This window comes from Anopheles coustani, chromosome X (genome assembly GCF_943734705.1).
Source record: "Anopheles coustani chromosome X, idAnoCousDA_361_x.2, whole genome shotgun sequence".
Lineage (NCBI taxonomy): Eukaryota > Metazoa > Arthropoda > Insecta > Diptera > Culicidae > Anopheles > Anopheles coustani.
The window spans coordinates 6,083,627-6,108,016 of record NC_071290.1 but is presented as its reverse complement, the minus strand read 5'-3'; the positions used below and the strand labels follow the sequence as shown (position 1 = coordinate 6,108,016).

The 24,390-nt window shown below is 44.7% G+C and overlaps 1 protein-coding gene across 3 annotated transcripts in view; it reads right to left on the bottom strand.

Moving 5' to 3' along the window:
• Positions 1 to 22,053, bottom strand: part of LOC131269629 (neuroglian) — a 39,430-nt gene extending 17,377 nt beyond the window's left edge. For all 3 annotated transcript variants that reach the window (XM_058272088.1, XM_058272089.1, XM_058272090.1), the window contains exons 1-3: positions 21,682 to 22,053; positions 7,798 to 8,053; positions 7,574 to 7,700 (exon numbers count right to left, since the gene is read on the bottom strand). In XM_058272088.1, the coding sequence (XP_058128071.1) occupies positions 7,574 to 7,700; positions 7,798 to 7,930 (260 nt within the window). In that variant the 5' untranslated portion in view covers positions 7,931 to 8,053; positions 21,682 to 22,053. The remainder of the gene's footprint in view (positions 1 to 7,573; positions 7,701 to 7,797; positions 8,054 to 21,681) is intronic.
• Between the last annotated feature and the right edge of the window lie 2,337 nt (positions 22,054 to 24,390).

Here is a 24,390-nt window from a genome sequence, read left to right as displayed (position 1 = left end):
TAGCAAACCGATAAAGAAGTTGGTCGAATCGTAAAACGGTTAAACAAACAAACAAACATACAATTGGCAAAAGAAGTTTTCGTTGAGATGAAAGTATTAGCAAACCGCTGAAGAAGTTGGTCAAATCGTAAAATGGTTAAACAAATTGTTGAAGTAGTTTAAGGAAATCACTTCCGAAGTTGAAGTAAGTGGTAAATGAGTTTGAATTGCAAAGGGAGCAAAAAGTAGCTACGTTAAACTTTAAATGTCGCCTGCTTTTCTTAAGACAAATTTGAGGTTAGGTAGTCGTTTCATACAGTCGAAATAAAAAGCAACAAAAGGAAACCAAGTCACGAAGAAACCGTAACCCAAGCCGGCTAGATCACGATGCGTTCGCGTTGAAGTGTTTAAACACACACACGAACACACTCAACCATGATCGAGAAATGCACCTTGCGCGTCACGGATAATGGCTTCTTGTCTTGTCCAAATGCCGCCACCGTATTCCCCGTTTGGGTAAACAACACACACGCCCTAGTAGCCGGGAAAGCGGACCCCGCTGTGCTGCTGATCGGTTTTCTTCCAGGCAACGGGGCCTAGGGTGTGTGTGTGTGTGTGTTTGTGCCCACCACCATCGTTAAATAGTGGTTCTTTATTTAGCCCTTTAGCCAGTTCTCCACCGCAGCCAGCTGCATGTCATCTGCACCCACGAGAATTTGGTGCAACACGAAGCCGCACAGTGGGACATAAGTGGGTGATCATGGAGGAAAATTAGATGTGTTTTAATGACAACAGAAACTGGCTTGGATGGCAATCGAACAGTTGAACGAACATTGAAGTTTTGATAATTTTTTTTACATGTATTTTGTTGTGATTTTTCACTCAATGCCAAAATTAGTATTATCTAATCAAAACCCCTTAATAAGCGAACAAGAATGATACGGAAGTTAGGATAAGTTCCGGTGGAAAGGAAGCAAACCTGAAGAGATCTTTCTTTAAAAAAAAAAAGTTATGCCTCCTTAGTTGCCCCCCACGCTATCCCACTGTGCACGGGCTCTGCTGATGAAACACGATGCGTGTCAGCCGGAAGAAAGGGCTTGGCGTGCGCTGCGGAGGCGGTGCGTAATTGATACATTAACCTCTTCCTCGTGCCGCCTTCGAGCAGCCTTCTTCGCTCAGCAAACCTTCGCGGGGGGGGGATGAGACAGAAAAGAAAAGTGCATCCGCACGAAGGAACGCAAGACCAGCCACGCGTCGGAGTGTAGCGAAGAAAATGGAAACTTTGGTTTACATTGCACTGCAGAGTGGTATGGAAACGACGGACGGGAACACAATTTATCTTAAACAAGGCAACATTCAGTCCCAAGGAAGGAACGGAACGGGAATGACATCCTTTGGTTTTATTACACAATGTTTGAAAGTTTTGGTCAATATTTGTTCATGTAAATATAAATTCTTTGCAGACAGTAGACATACGTTTTTAAACCGCTCCAAATCGAATGTTGGATGTCTGAAATGGAGCATTCAGCAGTATGATTGTTATGAAATTTTAATTCTTTAATATGAAATTATCCTTCCCAAAAACATGCGAAATAAACCAATTTTGACGCAAATGCCAATAAAAAAAAGAAACATCCCCATCTGAATAAACCTCGCTCGTCTCGGCGTCTTATCGGAGAATGGGAAGGTGGCCCCGGGAAACCCGGAAATGGTCTCGGGGTGAAATTGGATTTTCCTCTCTCTCTCCCTCTTGGTCTCCTCCCCCTGCCTTCTCTTATCCTTCCGCTTTTCACGACGCGTTGTTGACGCAGCAGCATGGGCCGGAAAAATCGATAGCTCGCGCCACGTACACTCTCTCTCACTCTCGTCCCTTATTTTCTCGTGTGCCGCATTTTCCTTGTGCTGGGTACAATGCCAATACAAACCATACACACAGACACACAGTACGTAAGGCTGCCAATGTTGTTTTATTGCATCCTTTTATACGTCCGCTCTCAGCTTTCCTAACCCTCCCTCTGGCAGGACAAGAATACTAAACCAACAATAACACACACACACACAATGGCAAGAGGGACGGCGCAAGGATATTCCCCTTCGCTCGCTGTCACATTTCGCACGACACACACAACGCCAATTAGCAGCTCTTCTCTGGCCTTTCTCCATTTCTCCACTCTCTCGCACACATGGAGAAAATACCAAAGTACGTGTGTTTGTGTGCAGTTTTCCATGGATTGAATTTTCCAATTTCCCCCCTTCGAAAGGGATCGGAAAATCGGACGCATGCTAGAGAGTCGATGACTAGCAAAATACGCACACAAATATCGGTGCCAATGCCGAGGAGGACCTGCACGCATACACATGCGCACGACATACAAGCAACAAGGGAGCGAAAAATGAGGAAAACGCTGCCAGCGATGGATCCTGCGTGATTGTTTTTCCACGCGCCCTTCGTGCCGTTTGTGTGTCTACTCTTCCTCTGTATTGCGCTGTCGGGTTTTTTTTTCCTATAGAAGCCTTCGTTCTGAGGTTCCGTTCGTTCGTGTTCCTTGGAATGTCCTTGGGATGGGGCGCATCGATTTCTTTTGTTTGTGTGTGCACATTGCGCCTGTCGCTGGTATGCGGTAGGAACAACAAAAAAAAAAACAAAGCGGAAAACATGAACGAGCTATTAGAAGGACAAGTTTACGGTCTATCGAAACATAGGGAAGAACAAAAATGACATCTAAAAGAGACACACAAAGCGCGAGAACCGCGGGAAAGTCTACCACTTGGCCTTGTGCAGACGGCATGGACACACACACATACATAAAGAAAAACACATTCCGGCCACCCAAGAGGCACCATATCATGGTACGGTAAGGATCTGTGTTTTAAACACCCGCCATTTGGGAGACCGACATCGATTAGTCCCCCAAACCTGCCCCGCGAAATGTCCTAGGAAAAGCTCCTTGGTGTCTTCCTCTTTCCGGCTTCGGATGTCGTTTCAGGTTCACCGACGACGTTCGATGGGGGCTCTCTTTTTTCCATCCTTTTGTCCTGCGTGTCGCAAGTGGTGTCTTGCTTCGATCGAAACCATGCTAGAATATCCGACACAGTTTTGTTTTCCTTTTTTTTCCACCACTAAACCAAGCACCATTAAACTCTTCTTCGCTCGCGTGAAACCACACCACTAGTTTTTAGCAGGTAGCCCTGGTTCCAAGTCCTTCGATTCTTCGCGGGCAGTAAAAGTTGCCGCCGGTTCGGTACGTTTGATCTATAATACCGCGCCACTGCACAGTGAGCCTTTTGCCGGCGGCAATGGTGTTTGGCCATGTTTAGATCTACTAGATTTAATGTTTGAATTTCAAAATATACCACCGAATAAGAGCTCGATCACCAATAGACCCTCAGCTTCAAAGCATATTAAGGTTAGGAACTCCGGAATCAGAATGAATCTTAAGCTGAATGACGTGTAATCAAAACTGTGAAATGTTCAACTTTATAGATCTCATAAGACACAATATACAGTTAGAAAATATTTTGAGATGTAACAATCAAGTGGGACACTTGTTAAAGTCTGACACAACAATGTTTAATATTCATTTTTTTTTTTTTTGGATAACTGCCACCTGACCATGTGTCATCGGCACTTGTTCCACTGTGCACTCTCAGCCGTTTGCCAAAGTGAGCCTGGTTTTCTTTCTTTTTTCGGTTGCTTATTGCTCAGAGTTGTGAGGTTCTTTGCCATCCACATCATGGTGGTGGTCCCCATAAACTTCCCCATGTTACCACTACCCCCCGCACCCGGTTGTTCTCCCACTCCTCGACGCCACGAAGACAGTTACGAGCTTCTGGAATTGGCTTCGAATGTGTGCCTGGTTTGCCCATTTCGTTCAGGTCCTTCTTTTTGGAGGATTTACCGGCGAACTTCAGCTGCAAAAAAAAAAAAACAAGGCTCAAAGCAGACGTCGCTGTAACTAAGGATCGGAAAACCGGTAAAGTCACCAAAGGCCACACACAAACACACGCCATAACGCGGTATGTTTCTTGCCGTCTAGGACATCCACGGTTAGCCGTTATATTCGCTGGGTTTTGTTTTTCTTCTTCTCCACCACACGGCGGATCGATTTCTGCGCCCTTTCTAACGTTACCGAGAATTGACCATCTTCTTACAGCCATTCTCCCGTCACTTTTGGAGTTAATAGTTTGATTTGTGCCCGGCTATAGAAGGTTTTATGTTCCGACTAACCCGGTATGCGGGTTTTCAGATTAAAAAAGAAACCCTTCTGATGGCTAACGTCTCCGGTGAAATATATTTTTAACAGTAGGGTGGTATTTGCCGCCTAATCTCTTTAGGTCATAAGTCATTAAATTACTGTCCATCGCAAATCTTAACGCCACGTGTGCCATGCAAAATGTTACAATTAAAATCCACCCGGAGTTGGTAACGTGCGTGAACATTTTATTAAAATTATAATTGAATACATTTTCGAAGCAAAAGGGTAGCGACCCTAGCTTCGAGCAAATTAAACGCCCATTTCTCTCAGGCACACTTTAAACAGAATCGGAATGATTGGAAGAAAACTCATTCAGCAGTAGCAGATTATTTTCTTTGACCTTATCTTCGAGGACTCGAGCATTGGCGAGCATTTTCCCTGGAATAAGACACGTGACTAACAGTGGTGCGAATAATTATAAATCATCCGTCCTCGCGCAGGCTATCAAACAACATCGAGGGTGTGGAATGTCGTCCACCTCCGGGCACATGGTCGGGGGGGTTTGCAAAAAAAAATATACTACTTCCATCAAACCAACAACCCCGCGCTTAAAAGGAATATGACTTAATGATTCACCCTGGAAGCCACTGAATCATCGGCGTACGTGTGGTTGGTGTGCTGTAGATCCACACAGCAATTACAACACCGCACAGGCAAGGTTATAGCTCCCTCGGTGTGACACAAGCTGAAGCAGTGGACCTACATCATCCACACTTTGCGCGAACCGCCGAACCGTTCTTGACCTGGCGAACGGTGCTGGAAAATAAAATTTAAAAAAAACCGCCAGAGACCACAAGTCATCGGCCAACGCTACAAATAAACAACGGACACAAATGATGTAATGCACAGGAAGTGGCTTGGGAAAATAAGCACTCCTTCGGGTGTGAGCGTTCGTTAAGATTTTATTTTCCCTGCGTAGGAAAAGTAAAAACAGTTCTCTAGGAACAGACATCCTGGTTGTTACTTTCGAAAACTTTATCTGAGGGAAGGAAAATAAACACCCAGGCAAAGAGCTTGTGAACACGAGGAATAACATAGTTCGAAAAGTTTGAATGTTGAAGTTTTTTTTTTTCGTTAGAACGCGTTTTCCATTAACACAAGCATACGAACGAAACCAACTATTGTGACGTTCAAAATATAGCCTTACAATTAAGTTGTTTGTTGTAAATTATTACAAAAATAAAGATTTCAAACAATTCAATTCCGATTATGGATTAACAACAGTTAATTCTGTTTTTGATAATGTTAAACAACGGGTTGATTTATAGGTATCATCGATCTTTATCGATCACAGGAAAGGCTGATGACGATCGATGGGTGGGAAATAACACAAATGAAGCAATTGTATCATAACTGACCGACCTACTGCCCTAGATGACATCATCGCCGCCAGTGAACGGTTCTCAGTAGCAGGTTTCCGATGCGCGTGATCTTGGCAAAGTTTTCCGCATAGTGTGTAACTAACTTGTAACTTTGTTTTTGCTTTTCCAAACGAGCATGCTCTTAATTTATCCAGACTAGCGTTGACACAGCAGCTTCTTATGCAACCTAGATTATTCCGATCCTCCGAGCGGATTAATTAAAAGATAATCGAAACCATCTGTCGTCACGTTGAACAGTTCTTGGTCCCCCATCATCACGCAAACACCAGCAAGTGACGTTTATAAAAATAGAATGAATAGCATGAAATTCCGTCAAAAAGTATTGTCGTGATAATTTTCCTATTCGAGAGCAAATTCAATACAAGCCCGTTGGAGAAGCGGACACGAACCGGAAAGCTTTCGAGGTGCAAACACGACTCTTTCGTCCCGGCGCGGTTGCTTGTTTATTTTCCATCTCGACGGATTTGCAAATTGCTCTCTGTCTTCTTCTTGACGGCACGGAATGTGTTTTTTTATCCGGAAAGCAAACGAAATATTGTCGATTTAAAATTCGATTTTGAGCCCGCGCGGAACGGGAAAGAGAAAAACGAAGTCCAGGAAGAGGAAAAACATGTTCGATGAAAATTCAACGACAATCGGATATAGTTTTTCCTTTCGTTTTCCCCTTTGCCTACCCCTAAAGCAATTATCATCACATACAAATGGTACAAAATCTCTCGACAAGCGCAAGGCAAACCTCGGGCAGGACCAGCCAGACAGACGGACGAGTCCGGAGGACGATTTGACGGACGGGGGGAGGGGTTTGGAATTGATCGATCGATTGAACTGGTCTGGTGTGTGTTTAATACTTGTGTGGCTCGTTTTTCTTCCTCGCTTTAGCACACACTCTGTATTAGATTGCTTTTGCCGCTGGAACACAACTAATCTCCATTTCGAATGACTTGTCGCAAACAAGGTTCGTTTAATTCATCTCGCCCTTCGATTGTTTGCAGGGTCACGTTAATACTTTTCCATCACCGCTCGAAAGCCCCATGCATATAGTGTGTCACAATCAGTTCCGAAATGTTTTCACCAAAGTTTAAGCCGCCATCGCATTTCGATTGCGTCGATTTAGGCACCAAACGGATCCATTTGGTTCGAAGCGAACAGGATTTAGGTAGAGAAGCGACACCACCAAAAGAAAACCCTTTCCGACACAACAAAAGGCAAGCACAGCAGAACAACAGGCAGGAAGGGGGTTGCGTTCGCGGGTCAGCATCACGTTGAAATGACAAAACGTTTATTTTTAGCCCAAAACACACATTCGATCCGATCCGATTCACAAACGCGTTGGGTGCAACGCGATCGTGTCTCGGTTGGACAATCGAGGAGAAGCAAAAATAGAAGAAGCATAACTGCCTAAGTATCTCCTCCGTAACGGAGAGACACCGTGAAGGTGAAAGAAAACCAAACAACGTTCAGGGAAGATACAAATGCATCCTCCGAAAACGCAGTGAAAACCGAAACTTACTTCGAAAACTAAATGTCCAGAGTGTAGGCATCGATATCCGAAGTTCCTCGCGGAGTGTGGAGTCACCCAACCAAAATACCACGCCTCACAAGTGTTTCCGTCTACCTCGTGCGATTCTTTCTTACAGCACGTTTAGGTTGTTGGCGAACTTTGGTGTGACGAAAATAAGCTAAGCTGATTATACAAGTCCTGCCAACGAATTGCTGTTCTTGCAACGCATTACTGTAATCCGCTTTGTGACTTTAAAGCAAGCCAATAGGATAAGGAGCCATCATGAGAGATCCTATTGGACAGAATCAACAACGCATCACGCCAATGAATTGAGGTAAACCATCGATCCGATTTGGGGAATTAGTGGCAAACTAATTCGGCACTGTTCGCGTGAAGTGATAGCGATAAGGCAGGACACGACCCAGGTTTATTGGCCAAGTATTGCGGGCACTTACTTCGGTGACGGTTCGCCTTCCGCCTCGCACTCGATCAGGAACGGCTTGTCGCTTTCGCCCTGCTGCTTCACCTGAAACAGCAGCTCATCCGGCGGCGGCTGCTTGATGATGCGGGGCGGCGAGTGGACTGCGTGGAGAAAAAGGGGGGAAAACGGAAAGGAAACCGGTGTAAATGGTTGGTAAAAGGTTGCTTAGCCGGGACTTAGGGTGGTAGTATCACTTACTCAAACTGTGCACTGTCAGTACGTTCAGCATCATCACGAGGGTGGCCGCCAGCAGGAGATGCTGATGCCGTGGGGGAAGGAGTAAGCAGCGACCGGCGGCGAGGCCGGCCGTCTGTCTGTTCGTTGGCCACATGGCGTGGCTGAGATGCTCGGCGAAATGTGTCAGTGGGTAACTTCCCGTTTCGAATTCCGCTAGCGTCTTATACTCGACTATCTCGTACTCAGTAGTTGCTCAATATTTCGTCGATCTGCTGGTCTGCAAGGGAAAAGAAGAAAGAAACCGGTTAGTTTTCCAATAAACAAGAAAGATCCATCTATTCTAGAAGTAATCAAGGTGTAGTTAAAGGTTAAAGAATTAGACAACTTGTATCAACTATCTAAGGAGGCACTATTGGAAATCAACCTTACTAGGAGTTCAACTCCTCCATCGCGAGAAGTTCCAGAGAACCGCGAGTGGGCCAACGCCCAAGCACAACAGAAGTAGTCCCCCCCCACCAGCTTTCAGAGGGCACAACATCACGCACATCAACCACGCACACCACCCAAAGGGTATAAGACACGAATGTGACGACTCTGCGGAGTTCGCGCTCGTGTGCTTCGGGCATCATGTGACGCATCCATTGTTGAAGGTGACGCGGTGGGGGGTTACTGGTGCATGTATGTAGTCACATCAACCCCCCCATGAGAGCGGAGATGACGCGACACGGACAAGATCACCCGCTAAACGATCGCTCGATCGTTGTTGTGTGCACGTCCGACTTGAAAGTTGAACATTCGGTGGGGAGAGCAGAGCGGGGTGGAAAAGAAACGATAGTGAGTGTGTGTTGACAAACTCATTTAGCTCGCTCGTAAATCGCACCCAATGGTCGCCACTACGGGCCGGTACCTGTCAACCCGAAAGGGGATAGCCGTATACAAAACTCCTGAAGAGGTGAATTCTTGGATATCCCAACATCGCACACAACTCTCGAGAATTGGATTTGGTGTCTATTATCACCATTCCAATATCGCAAGAGGATGGATGACTAACTTTTCTAGTATGTATCAATATCTGGAACAGGTAGCACTATCGAACACCTGCTGCTACTACCGACACAGATCTGACAACTGATCACAAGATCAGTTGAAGAAGTATAAAGTCTGGAGACATAGAAGGTTAATGTTTCTCCAGATTAGGAAGAAATTGATTGACAGAGATTCATACGTGTAGACTATCGCGGATAACATCTCCTCCACTCTAATGTGTAGTTCCAATTCCAGCTGCTTGTGCTTCTTTCAACAGTCCTGAAGCATCTATTTTTACAATCTCTGTTATAATATTCATTGCTACATGGAAATCTGCTTAACCTTCTAAAAGGGGAGTGGTTGGGAAGTTGAGAAAGGCAATTTGGAAAACAATTACAGACGATGCCGTCATCATGCGGTTTTGTGGTGGATGCAGACGACGTCCATTTGCTCTCCTCCTCCCTTGGGCATACAACAATAATCCAGCCACCATTTACCACAAAATGAAACATGGCTGCACTTCTTGCACCGTTTTCTGTTCCTTTCGAACTCCCGAGGACAGTGTGCGCTGCATTTCGCATATGTCCGGTTAACGATATTGCAAACCATGTCTTACGATAATTGATCTATAAAAGGAGATAAACTCGCTTGGGATGTCATAACCAACAGTTTAACATTCGGACTTTAGCTGGCGAGTGCGATGACAATTTCAATTACTTCCTAGACGGCTCTCTCGTCCGCGTGAATAAACTCTAAACGTCATGAGGTCCTCGTCAGGACTGACGATGGAATAAATAAATCAACGAGTAAATGACGTAGATGATGCGGTACACTTTTCTATGTACCTGAGGAAGCTACCTAACGCGCTGATGGCTTCAAATGACGCAATCATGACTCATGTACAGCATCAACGAACAAGGCTCCGAAGGCTCGTTCTTCTGCTACTCTCCTGGACAGCGACCCAGTAGTTCTCCTTTGGGAATTCACTTCCTTCCTCTGCCTGGAGTTTTCTGCACTTCCGGTGAATATGACGCCATGCCGAATGACACATAGCGTCACGCGGCAAGCATAATAAAATGGGTACCGGAACGCAGAAGAGGCTCGATTTATTATTTATCGCCGGGCTCGCTCTATTCCCTACCGGTGATTGCCTTTCCTTTAGCTAGGAAAAGTGTCGAGAGGCACCGGCGATCTGTTGCCTCAGCTGTCTTCAAAGCACATGGGGGAAGAGCAGATTGAATATCCAATTCAAGCCTGCAAGGGCAACGTTCTTCTAACGTACAAACAGGCCTCGGTTGTGCGACCAAATGAATCATATATCCTTGAGTGTATATTATTATGTTCAGGTAGCATGTGGGACCCAAATGGACTCTGCATACTGAAGAGGAAATGTGTATCTTCAAAATGTCCACTAACTCACACCCAAGACTCCAGCGATAAAGCCTTAACACCTCTTTGCTTGTCAAAGAATAGAACGGGGTTTGGGATATTGAACAGAGTTCAGTTAATGTCTATGGAAAAGTCTGAAGAAATAAAATTTAGCCTATATACCGGGACTAGTATTTAGGTTCGTTCATTTACAAAATTCTAGGTTGGTCTTATATTCAACACGAACCGATGGGCTCTCCAATTACACTCTCCTCCGCCATTTCTCACCTGTGTCCTGCGTATGACTCACAATCATTCTAATGTCGGCGCGTGGCGGAACGACGACGCCCAGCGTAAGTAGATTGACAGACACGGGACACGTCCCCGGAAAAAGGGGGAAAAACATAACAGTGGGTGGTGGGAAAGGTGGGGTCACACGTCAATCAATGCTGCCTAATGCTGCACGCGTGATGCCAGGTTGAAAATGGACACTTTTTACATCTCATGTAGTCCATTTCCGCGTTAAAAATATGTCACACATTTTAATGGAGGGTTAGAGAATATGGCAATATGGAATTAGAATAATATATCCGAATACGTGAGTCACCCATGCTGCACTTTTTATTAGCGTACAGTTTGGAGACGGTCCCCCCATAAGAGCCGATAAAGAACGAGGCAAAACTCCCTATATGCAGAGAATAACTTTGGGTCTACAAAGGAAACCCGCGAGGAGCTGCGGGTGCGGCATATCGCAAAAAGTGTTCTCAACCGTAACCGCCGTCCTGGCGTTCGACATCCGACCGACCACCTTGCGGAACGGAAGTAATTAAAAATGCCAACGTACCGCATGACGACAGAAGAAGTGGTTTCAAAGGCTGAGCGCCGCCGTTAGTCAAAGGAAGTCAGACGAAAGGTGGGATGCAGTCGTCTATAGGAAGGACTTTCAAGTGTCAGGAACTTAGGAGCAACTGAAAAAGGGCAAACGGGAGACGGAAAAGAATAACCAACCATTGCCAAAGTGCACAACAAACACGAGGGATCAATCATCAACCTTCCTTGAAGTCTGTAGGTTATTCCAAGCGTTACTCTGCGTCATCCACTGCTTTCGTCTATTTCGCTCTTTTTGGCGAAAATTTGGATCAATTCTAGGGGCCAGACACTCGCCCATAACTCAAGCGTTGGTGGAATGCAATCAAACCCGCAAGCGTAATAATAAATTGCCACCACTTCAGAGGCGATTTCTCCATCGCCAAAAAGCTGACCCGGGGTGAAGGAAGATCGGAGAACACTTCTCGATCGTCTTATTTCACCCTCGGAGCAGCATCGATCGTCGATGACGGCAATTTGTGAGTGCGTGTGTTTGCGGACTTTGCGTCCTTTGGTGTCGTTTATTTGTTTCCCACCCTCGGGTCCTTCTGGGGTGGCAGGAGGGCGCGGGAGGTAGTTCGCATGCTGCAACTGTGGTCTCCCATCTCGTCATCACCGAGATTATCTCAATGACAGCGCGTTCCGCCATCGGGGCAGGAATTTGGACGTGCTGATGGACGATCGTCGACGACGACGGTCCGCGCGATGACATCATCCGAGGGAGCGCTCCTCCGGGCAGATGTATCGTCTGGGGTTGGGTCATGAAGCCGAGCATTCTTGCTTTTAACGGCCGAGAAATGTCGGATTTGATCGAACGAACATGAAACATCGGTTGGTTTATTTGTTTGTTCTCTAGATTTCTCTAACGCTGACCACCGGGACCTTGTGAATTCTCTAACCCTAATATCTACGTCCAACACTCTCCCCCCGACGGTATGTCATACCGGGGAACAGTTGTCAAAATTTCTGTTCTATATCAAAGATCGATAGTTGGGTCGAAAGTAAAGTAAGTATTTTCATCAAATGCAAATAAAAACAATTCACTAAAAACTTATAATATGGATCCATTGAGGTATTCGGTTGTACCTATTATGGTTCACTTACTTTGTAATGCATAGCAATAAAAATGTTCATCTATGTCAAACTCTGTTTTAATTGGTTTATAGGATTCGGGTTTCCAAACAATGCGGATTCCCAACCTTACTTTTCATCAACTCTAGTGTTGTGCTTAATGAATCTTTTGACGAGATCCATTCATATGAATCTTTCACCTGAGATTCATTCAGATGGATTCATGAATCTTTGCGGATTCGAATCTTCAAAGCTTATTGAATCTTTATGATTCATTCTAGTGATGTGCGCTCTGAGTGAGAATGAGTGAGTGATGCGAATCTTAATATTGAATGAACGATTTAAATCCTAACAGATAGTTTTTGTGACTCCCTTTGATTTGAATCCTTAACTGGGATTCGAATTCCAAAAGAATGAACGAGTTGGTAAAAGAGTCGCTAGTCGCCATAGAGATTCGAAACATGGGCGACTAGCGTCTCTTTTACCAACTCGTTCATTCTTTTGGGTTTCGAATCCCATATAGTGATTCCCAAACTGGGATTCGAATCACAACTTGGGATTCGAAACACAACTTGGGATTCGAATCACAACTTGGGATTCGAATCACAATGGCGACTAGTGACTCTTTTACCCACTCGTTCATTCTTTTGGGATTCGAATCCCAGTTAAGATTTCAAATCACCTCGAAGGTTGATAAATCATTTTTCACGTTTTAAATCACAAAAGAGTGACTCAAAGATTCGAATCATCGTTATGATTATTCATTCTGATTCAAATCTCTAAAAAGAGTTGTTATTCTCATCACTAATTCATTAATTGGTGTGGACCATGCGACCAAAAAAAAAATAAAGGGGGTTCCTCTCTACCCATTTTTGGCGGATCACTTTTCATCATCAGTGTGTCTTTGGGATTCATTAATCTCTCCACGAAAGATTCATGAATCCCCAAAACGCAGAGAATCATTCAGATTCATGAATCTGAATCTGATTTACACAACTCTTATCGACTCCGCTCTGATGAAGCTTCGGAAAATACCGTACAGTAACGGACAAGCGCAGCCCATTTCCCCTATCTTTCCCTCTCCCTTTATCCCCTTTTCTGAAGGAGGAACATTAAAGCAAATTGTACCGATTTGTCGATTTCGGAATTTTAGATTTGAAGTATGGAAACACCAATAAATCAATCAACGGGAGCCCCCCGTCGTCGTCGTCGTCGTGAGGGTGGGTAAACATTTCGGTAGCTTTCCAACCCCACAATCTTTTCTCCATGAGATAAACATCCACACGAGTTCCACCTCTTCCCCCGCTGCCGCTTCTCCCGCGATGTGTCAACATCAATGGCCAGTGGCCAAACAATTCACACGCAGCCTCCTTCTGGCGTTTTCCCTTTATGACGCAAGGAAAACAAAGTTTTAAAAGGGAAGGAAAACACTGGTTCGTCCCATTCGCTGCGAAAAGCAGGGGGGTGGGGGGGGATAGTTCCATTTTCCGAAACAGATGTTTTCGGGTTTCGGGTGGAAAACAGAAAAAAAATACTCGCTTTGACCATTTCCACACACCCGGGGATGATGATCGGTTACGCGTGTGCGTGCGTTTGCTTCGAGGTTTTTTTTTCTCGCACTCGAGAGCGGGAAAATGCGTCGGGTGTTGGCACAGGGGAGCCAGGATCGAGACAGAGAGAGAGAGAGAGAGAGAGAGAGAGAGGGAGACGGGATGGAGTCAACGCTAATTATAGACACCCCCAAGACGATCGGTGTAGGTGGTTGCTGCAGCGTGAAGAAAATTCTCTTTCTCGTGTTGCAACGCCGGGGTCTCGATCGCACACTCCATCCATCTTCCCCGACCCCACCCCCCCTGGGAGACGGACGACGCGGCGGGGTGGCATTTATTTTCATCAAGGCCAGCCCAGAATGTGTGTGTGTGTGGATTTTGCTTGCCGCCTGTGACAGCGGCACAAGAACGGGATGCGCTCAAGCTGGGGTGGTGGTAGTGGTGGCCGGTGGGATGCTGCAGGACATCGCTGGCCACCAGGCTTGATTCCATTGACCTCCTTTTGCTGCGCCGCGTCCAGCAAATGATGTCACCCGGCGAGAAAAGTGTTTCCCTCTCGACGGGCTGCCTGTTTTTCCAATAGAAATATTTCATTTTTCGATGAATAATTACAAACCGCGCCAATTAGTGTGGGTCATTTTTCAAACCCAGCTCTTTTTGTACACGACTGCCATAAACAATTCAATCGACTATGGTTCGATTAGAAACCAAAGCCTTAACTGACGTTTAACGACTGATTTTTATCAATCCTGTGTTTCAACAACAACAAAAACTAGAGGTATGATTAATATAAACATTATCAAACCACGGCTCAACACTCGGTATGAAAGAAAAAGCAACAATCAATAAGTAATTGTTGCTTGCAGCAAACTTGACGATAAGATAACTTTCCTTATGATTTGTAAAGATAAAGGAACATTTTAATGAGTAATTTTGTGAGTTATTCACCCCCGATGGCAAAAACAATTTTTTTTTTATGTTTCTTGTAAATTCGTGTTGACTGTTTTTTTAATATACAGCAAAGGAAAGTTCTAGTATTGCAACAAATTAAACTTAAAACATTCTACTACGCTTCGAACAAAGCGCGCGAAGCAAACGTGTAACAAAAGATGTCCACTCGTTTTTATTGTTGTTGTCTAACAAAACACAAGTTTCGCTGAAAAGTTGACCATAACAATTGGACCACCCAAAAATAGCTGCATGAACCATGCCAGCCGAGGAAAACCACCCCCCTTGGCATAGAAAATAGAACCGAACGAGCAAACAAGTTGAAAGATAGAACGACCCAAACTCATCTGTGCATTTATGCACAAACGCAGCGATAGACCAACACACACACACACGGCTTCTCTGCTGCACACGGTCTGCTCTTCAGCAACAAAAGCATCGATTTGAGGATTCTTGCCACGGTTTTCCACCCCGCGTGGTTTTCCCGCGACGCACCAACACACGAACTTGAACTCTCCGTGAAGAAATGCAAAACAAAAACATCGCGCCATGTGGAAAGCGATGGTGTTGGTGTTGTTTCACTTTCTATTTATGTCGGGCAAAAGACAGGCGTTTGTCTGCTTGCAAACGCGCATTCGGATACTTAAAACCCTTTCCCTCCTGGCTTCGGGAAAACTACAGGTTTATTGATTGCCGCAACACGCTCTGCAAAGCAAGAGAACACCACGTGCGAATGCGATTTTTATTCGTGCACTCGACGCGTGGTGTTGTTAATTGAAACTCCTCCTGTGCTCCCTTTCCTTTTCTGGAAAACATTCTTCGCGCGGTCAGAAAAGACCTACTTTTAAAAATTGCCCAACCGTATGGAAATATTTGCTACCACACACACGCACACGCACACGCACACGTTGACCCGGCTGGTAATTTATCCGGCAGATGTTCCGAGAACGTGGGGCAAAAACCCTCGAAACGAAAAAGAGATCAGATATTTTTTGTTTAATCCGATTAACAACAAATCTACTAAATGTGGCCTTTTTCTGGCGAGTTTTAATGTTTTGAGTAAACCATTTGATTTATTTAAGAACATTTCAACTTGACTTGAATTTGAATGTAAACGAACGAAAATAAACAGACCGAGTTAATGGCGAGAGAAACGGCGGTTTCATCTCGTTCTTAGATGAGCAGAGTGTGTTCATGAACTGCTTCCTCGTTCGTGTGTTATTTGTCTACGTTTCCCGAAACCGGATCACTCAATCAAAAATCATTCCCCGCTCGGCGTGAGATGATCCGCTTCCTGCTTCCGAGTGAAACCCATCCTGCAAGACACCGACATGTGATGATGATATCACGCTTGACCTACTCGGACGCTCGGCCGAAGGTCGTCTTCGCTGGCCGTTCCCAATCGGAAAACAGAACCAAAAGGAATATGGCGGGGGGCCCTTCCGATTTTTGCTGGTGAAGTGAAGCATTAAGTCTGAACTGCAATCTAATTTGATTGCACTTCAATCAGTTGATTTCCTTTTGGGCAACAGGCCCCCTTATCAGCCTCTCGGAGGTATATGAAAAAGTAGACCATTGAAGTTTTCGAGTTCCCGAACGGAAGTGACTCAATCGATCACTACCGACCATTCTCTGTTGATAACACGTCCTGCCGCCGAATTGTAGTATTTGTTTTTGTTTTCAGTTTAGTTTCAACAGCTTTCATGCCTGATAGGAATTATTTTTTCTTCAGCATTTTTGCTCGTCTTGTTCGGTTACTCAGTGCATTAGCTTGGTAACCGCTCTACCGAGCAACGATGTATAGCATTTACTACTTCTACTAATAACACTAGACAACGAACAAGGGTTATCCGAGATCTTCCGCGTCGTACAAACCTTGGTATCAACATAGGCAGAGCTGTTGTCGGATACGGAGGAACTCTCAAAAAACCAAATCGGATATAGCCGAAGTCATATTTGTCCGGACTATCGATGACATTCCAAGCGATCCCATGGCCAGAGATATGTCAATTACGTACCGTTGGTGTTGATACCTTTTGGGAGAGGCAACTCCCGGAGTTGAGGATCATCAAGTTCACAAAGGTTCCTGTACAGTTATCGTTACTTGTGCATTCCCAATCTACCATATGTTTGGAGATTCTTTTCAATTTTATTTGTAAATCGTGTGGCTTCCGGAGGGATGTAAATGCTTGCAATAGCAAGTTCAAGACCTTCTAGCTTTGCTGGAGTTGGCCCTGGGATCCCAGAGGTAGACGCATTCCGATCTTCCTCCTGGAGACTCCGGACGTTCTCGCCCTCGCATTACCCTTACATCTTTATCTTTATCGCAGATGAGTAGAAACCTCACAATGCGTACTTTAGGATGTTCTCATGGGAGAAATCCAGATCCTCGATGACACCGTCAATCTCAACACTACCCGGGGATGTAAACCCGGTCAAAAGTAAAAAATATGAAATGATACTTTTCGATTTACCCAATGGTTGCAAGCTGAAACAACTGGACTCACTTGCTTGCCTGTACGAATAACGTATTGGTGCTGGAGTAAATCCGAGCGACACACGGAACTTCCACGATATACAACACTAACACCCGAGCGTTGAGCCAGTCTGGCTGAAACTTTTCTGCGCAAAGAAATTAAATACGCATCCGTTCCGTTCGGACATCGGAAGCGAACTGATAGTTTTTATTTGTTTACCTCGTGATTTTACCTCCCGAGTAAATCCCCTGATGGGATGACTCACGGCGGGAGGACTCGTCAAGATGCACTTTTTCCTTCGCCCGTAAAGCGCAACAACGGGGGAACCAGAGCAGAGATAATGCTAGGGGGACGAGCGGAGCTGTCTGCGGAGGGGGATGGTTGGTGGATTCGCGAGAAAGCCAATTCACCTCTGAACTTTGGGTCGAAAGGAAAAAAAAGGTGTCTGCCTTGGTGCCCGAAAGTGGGGATGATGCCAACTAAACTATAGGGAAACAGCAACAAACAACTTTTATAAGAGATGCAGTCAGTCGAAGCAGTTTACTTTTCTGGAAATCGATTACAAAAGTGATAAATAATCTGATAGACAGTATTCCGTTATCTGTAAATCAACAATAAACTAAGCTAAACGAAACAAGGATAGGATGAAGATGACGGTTCCAAGAATTGATAATTGTCTCAAAACATTACTACGACAACATTTCGTTTGACCTAAATTGCGAAATTTTATAAGAGATTCAGTTTGCGTTTTGTTGCAATTGATTAGAAGTGTTGAATAATCTTATAAACAGTATTCCATCGACTTAAATGAAATTAAATCATAGAAAAAGTTTTCGTAATAATGTTTATTATGTTAAAAACAGTAAAAACCTGTAGTATGAAGTAAAATAAATCAGATATAAGGTGGTTCTGAAATATATAATGCACATGATTTTCTTCACATCGTGTATGCCTTTTAGAGGCAAACGAATGAGTCGAACTACCAAAACCATTCTCCCCAAAACCACCAAAACAAACCAAACCAATTTCCCGTTTCCGTGGACGGGAAGAAGTGATTAGACACTTCGAAAGGCGCGTTGTTCCAGCTCGCGAGCCATTGACTGAAGCCATAGAGCACGAGGGCGGTAGACGGAAGCAAGACGACGACAGGGAGCGGGGCTAGGTGAAAAAAATGGCTATGAAAGTATCGGTTTACATCGAAACCTTTAACACCGAAGACAAGACACACTGGGCGGGGAATGGGTAGATTGGGCTGCAACACATAAACGCCATAATCGAAGGATTCCTCCCGCTTTTGGGTGCAGTGTTTTAGGTGTTAGACGTGGAAGAAACCAAAGAAGAACATCGGATATCCGGAGTGGGTGCAGCCGTCTTTGGAAAACGTCGTCTGCAATGTAGGGGGTGGGTTAGAGGTGGAGGAAGTGGCTCGTCTTGGTGGCGTCGAAGGAAAACCCACGTCACACAGTTTTCCACCCAAACTCCGGGGGGGGATTATCGATCAGCCACAGGCTGGGGGGGACAACGATGCGCTGAACGACCCTTGTTCCACACAGCAGATGTCTAAAATGTCGGGGATACGTTTGTTGTCTGCCTATCGAATCCATCAGAAGGGTATCGGGAATTGAACTACCACCGATTTCACCTCATTGCTTGGTGAGTGGCGCAATACACTACCGCTAGGCCATCGACGTCTACTCCGTTTTCGGGTCTAATTGGGTATAAAAAGAATATTACGTGGATGTTCATCGGTTCAAGAGTTTTGGCAACCGACATTCTAGAACAAAGAATCACGTAGCGGTCAGTTCGTGAGTTTTCAACGCTCCCTCCGTTGGTGGCCATTAATGCTGTTATGTATGGGTGTGAGCATATTTAATGTTTCCCGTGAGAGGTGATCACAGTGGGCAATGATGCATGCTCGGCTTGCACACACACGCGCACACATCGGATGGCAGACGGCTACGCTTCATGATAATAGATGGATATTTTCTTCCCCCGTGTCTCCTCTCCGTTAGAACTCTGACATGCTCCCTCCCCTCTCCCCTTTCATAGTTTTTCCAACCCACCCACACCAATTTCGTGGTGGCACGCACGTGCATGACGCCACCTATATATCTCGCGTGCCGTTAGCTGCAGCGATGACCGGCCAGGCGTCCATCATCGCCGATGTGCGTCATCGTGTGGCTGCTCCGAGCTCCGAGATTGCGTGTTTGCTGGACACACGCGCCTTTGTGTGCGAATGCACGGCTGCAGCGCGAAGATTAAACAGCATCAACGAGTGTGTAAGTATGCTTACCACGCGACCGGCTGTTCCTGTTACCTAATGGTACCAGAGCATTGGGTGTCATCGACGATTAAGGGGTTCGCTGTTTGTTGTGGCTAATACTACTTCATCCAAAACGCCCTTAACTAAGCTATATCAACGCCCCCCAAAGAAGTGATAAAGTGATGGCACTGTCCACCTTTAACGCTCCAGGTTCAAATTTCACAATTATTCACCACCACCGAACGTGATTCCTTCAGTGGAGCACGAGGAGTTTGTGGTTATTTCTTAAAAAGCCGGATGAGCCGTCGCAGGGAGACGATGAGTGACGTTTTATTTTAATTGTCGTTAATTGAATCAGACAGTCGAATTCAGAGCGACAAAGAGATAAGAGATCTTCTGCCACAATTGAAGCTGGAGACGGACTGAGATCGTGGTATCTGTTCCTCAAAATTCCTTTCTTTACTTAGTTCACTCTTCATTTGACATGTCCCATATATTTTCTGTGTCTTCAAAAAATTTCCCACAGAGTTTTGTCTGGTTGGTCAATGTTTCATGAACAAGAAGGATTACTTGGAAAATGTTATATTTCCTATCGCAAAGATATACACTGTGCCAATCGGTAAGTGGGACGGTCAAAAAAAGAACACTTGCCTGACTTTGCGATCAATTTTAGGGTACTTAGAATTGATAACAATGAATTTCGCTTATCACATCTTCTTTGTCTATCTTTCTACGAAGCATGTGCAAAAAGAGAGAGTAAAAATCGGTCACCAAGCGGCGCAATAATCGAAAAAGTGCAAAAAATCATAATTTTGCCAGCCAAACGTAAAGTTGGACACTTGCTTTTCAGGTTTAATACGTGGTTTGTTGAACTATTTCCAGAAGTTTTTGGTATTTAATGTTATTTCTGTTATAGTCTATGACTGTTTGTTGATGCTTGACAACAGTTTTTTCTAACTTTATTGGACATTTCTGCTTAAATTTCTTCCTATTGCTGTTTTGTTACCAATTTATACTATACAGTGTTTGTAACATAGGATACTGTACAATTTTACTCAAATTGGCTATTGGATTTCATACTAAAGACTCAGAACGATTCTTCTGAACTTTGAGGCTGATTTAGAGTAGTAACTTTTGTGTTATTCGTAGCTTATAGTGAGTATAGTTAACCTGGCGGAACTCTTAATCTTGGAATAGTCAAACTATATCAACAACATCTGTCATAATTTTCTTCATCATATGAACGTTGTGATGGGTACTTATCGTACTTTAATTATAAACAAGTTTATTCAGTTCATTCTGATCACATAAACACCTACAACATTAACAAATGACCTCCAAGGAATAGAAGTTAAAACAACAATTTTTTTAAAACTCGTCAGCTCCGTTTTACGTTCTAAAACTGCCTGCCTTTCTTACCAAAAGTGTATATGTTTGCTTCATATGTAAGTCATACTTACTGTGACGACAATTACCACATTAAATGAATGCATTTGAACGAGATAGGGAGAGTACCTTTCAACATAATCTAAAATCATCGTCTATATAAGGTTTTGAAAAGTAAAGGCGTTGTTTGCGGTTTCTGCGGGTATGTTCTGGAAATAGTTTGGAACTTTCTAAATGCTTTCATTGTTTTATTAAATTCTTAGACATCTATAATTGAGGAAAAGTCTTCAATTCAGTTGGTTTTTTGATGAATCTCACATCATCGTCCTTTAAGTTTATTGTAAGACGACCCATTTCAAGTTATATTTTTGACAATATGGGCTTTTTTATCGATTGTTAGTGTATCGCAAAACAGTAACTTTGGTTAAATTGATAAAACCTGATAACTTTCGGCATTTTTAATCGATTTATATGATAAAAAAGATAATATTTCATTCCTTGCAGTGGTGTAACATATTTCAACCACAAAGTGTAAATAATTTATCAAAACTCATCTTTTTTATACATATAACAATAATTTAGTATATCATAGATCATCAGAAAATGATTTTACGTGCCTAAGCTAGCTTCCATAACACTTCAGCCGCAGACATTCTTAGGAATCCTAAGTGTCCAACTTTACGTTTGGCTGACAAAATTTTGACTTTTTGCACTTTTTCGATCATTGCGCCGCTTGGTGACCGATTTTTACTCTCTCTTTTTGCACATGCTTCGTAGAAAGATAGACAAAGAAGATGTGATAAGCGAAATTCATTGTTATCAATTCTAAGTACCCTAAAATTGATCGCAAAGTCAGACAAGTGTTCTTTTTATGACCGTCCCACTTACCGATTGGCACAGTGTAAATAAACCTGAGTTGTATCAGTAACGAAGAAATTAAACTACTTACCAGCATTAGTATTGCATCGGTTTTCTTCTTCTTTACCCGCACACACCCAACAACACGTCGATTTGTTCTTCTGTTTGATTGTGCGGAAAATGGCGTTTTGTGTCCCTTTGCTGTTTCCTTCGTTGGCTCGTGTTTTTGTTTTGTTCGACAAACAAATTGCACACCTTTTTATCGTATTTTCGTACACTTCTGTTTTGTTGGCAGGTTGATTGCTGCGCGGCGCTTGGTGTTGTTGATGGTGTGTTGTTATGTTTCCTTTCTTTTTTTATAAGCTAAAAACTTAACACAACGCACTGGCGTACGAAGCGCACACACAACACATACACCGAGTACGACACTTGTTTCGTAGAAGCGTTTCTAATAACTTTTTCACCACCCTTCGGATCCGCAGAACGCTGTAAAATGTGCAAGTAAAAAAAAAAACGGGTTATGCTCGCTGGTCGGCGGCTTCCGCTCCAGAACAAATAATAACATCGTAAATAACAATCAACAAAGGCGAACCCTCCCTGAGTGGGTTTTTTCTGATTAAACCGCGAACCCGCAATATTACTTTTAAGTTGATTCATCTTCCGATGGCTATTTTCGTAATAAGCGACGAATAGTAGTTGCTGGAAGTGGACGCACACGAAGCAGAGCAGTGCGTCCCACAGTGAATATCTTGTACTGCAAAACATACTAACGGTACATTATGTTGCAATAGCGCATCTGAACGATGGCGTAATGTTGTCAAAGAACGGCATGACGTCATCAAGTCGTGGGCTGCACCACAATATGGCTCTCTCTCGGACCGGTTCGTACGGAACGCTTCCCACCGAACCGCGACCCTTTGCGAGAAAGGGAACCCGATGAGATCATCAATCGCCTTCCTGGAAGATAGATTCGAGGCAGTTGCAGCTTGCACTATATGGCCGGGGGAAAGTACAGCATAAAAATAACAGCCCAAGATTTGCTTAAAATAGATCTGCCTTTCTTGTTGAGATGATTAAGCTGAAAAAGGCATACTGTTTTGCCCCTCGCTCTTCTTCTTGACGTAACGACCACTTGGTCATGCCTGCCCCGTTAAGGGCTTACGAGACTTGTTTCCCTGTTGTACGTGGATAGTCAGTCCTCTCGTACAGGGGAGGGTCCGGTCTCGGTTGGGATTCGAACCCTGTGCCCTCGCTATGATTGTTTTTATCATGGTCAAGCCGTACTAGGACAACTCCATTGCAACAAACCAAAGAATGGCGACACCAAAATGTAAAAAAATCATTTTTTAAAAATCCACTTGGTCGTGAAAGTCGAAAAACGGATCGATCAGAGGTCAAATTCAAAAAAGCCGGTGATGGATGCCAACTTCGTTCGTTTCAAACATGCTCCACCGAGGCTCCGCGGGCACGCACACACATGCTAGGGGGCATGCGGGCACATAATCCCATGATGTTGTGGTGGCATAAGCGGTGTGGTGGGGGCACATAAAATGTTGTGTTGTTTAGGGTGCGGTGCCCAGCCCACGTGAGGTTGTTTTCGTGAGAGGTTGACGCCGCAGCCCAACCAAACAACACCACACACCACTGCATTGGCACAATTTGCTGCCTGCCGACACGCACACAGGTAGTATATGACAGGAGCTTTTGGCCAGGTGGGGTGGTGGAAAACGGGGGGATGATGGGGTGGAGAACGCGAAGCCCACGAAGATTTTTCCACCATCTCCACGCTCCTTCCGCTTCCATGATGGCGCACACGACGCGCTAAAGCCTACCAGCATGGGCGAGAGGGAATATCAGATAAACATAATCGGTGTGCCCTTTTTTCGTCCCTTCTTCCCCGCTTGACACTCGCTCGAGCACCTTTCTCGAGAGGGTCACGCAACAAGAGGGTCTCTGTGCGTGGCTAGGATTTATCCGATCTCCTTTCGCCTCCGGTTGTGCGTTTTCCGGTCCACACCATTTTGGCACCCAACCGAACCAACAGGCGAGCCAAGATGGAGGAGGGGTTGTGGACAAACAGAACCGAGGCAAACGGAGGAAGACGGACGGTTGGTCCAGATGCCTCACCGCACGGAAGTTCTACTTTCTACTCGTCGTTGGCGGAAACCAACAACCGTCGCGGTCCAGGAAGGGAGGGTGAGGGGGAAAACGCAAGGAAAAGTTTCCCTGCTGCCTGTCCGCACCTTCGCGCGCGCGCTCGATTGTGTGCGTGTGCGGGCGCATGCTATGCTATGCTGGCGAACGAAAGGGCGTTGCAGAAGGGGTTGATGATTAGTGAAATTGTCGCGTTGCTTTTCGGGGCGCCAACTGATCAAAAGCTTACGTGGTTTAAGCACATTGTGAAAATGAAAACTTATTTGATGTCGCATGAAGAAGGACTTTTAATGGTCCGGAAGTGGGAGAATGATCAAGTTTCGCTTCTCTCACCGCCTTGCTCATGCTTTCTTACACCTTTCCAATGCTTGGAGCCCAACATTTACCGTTAACCGTGTGCAAGAAGCAACAATAAACAGCTAGCCAAGAAAAGCACAGGCATCAGTAAAGCCCAAGTGACAGCTCTGTTCAGCCAACAGGGTTGTTCCGACAGCACGTCAGAAAGATCAAACGGCTAAGAATGCAAGCACCGTCTCAAGACGCTGCAACAACGAGAAGAAAAAAAAGCGCTTCAATGAATGTAGGTGAGATGAAGCTCGCGGACGTACGTGGCTTTGCGCGTGTGTTTGTACAAAAGCACCGAAGC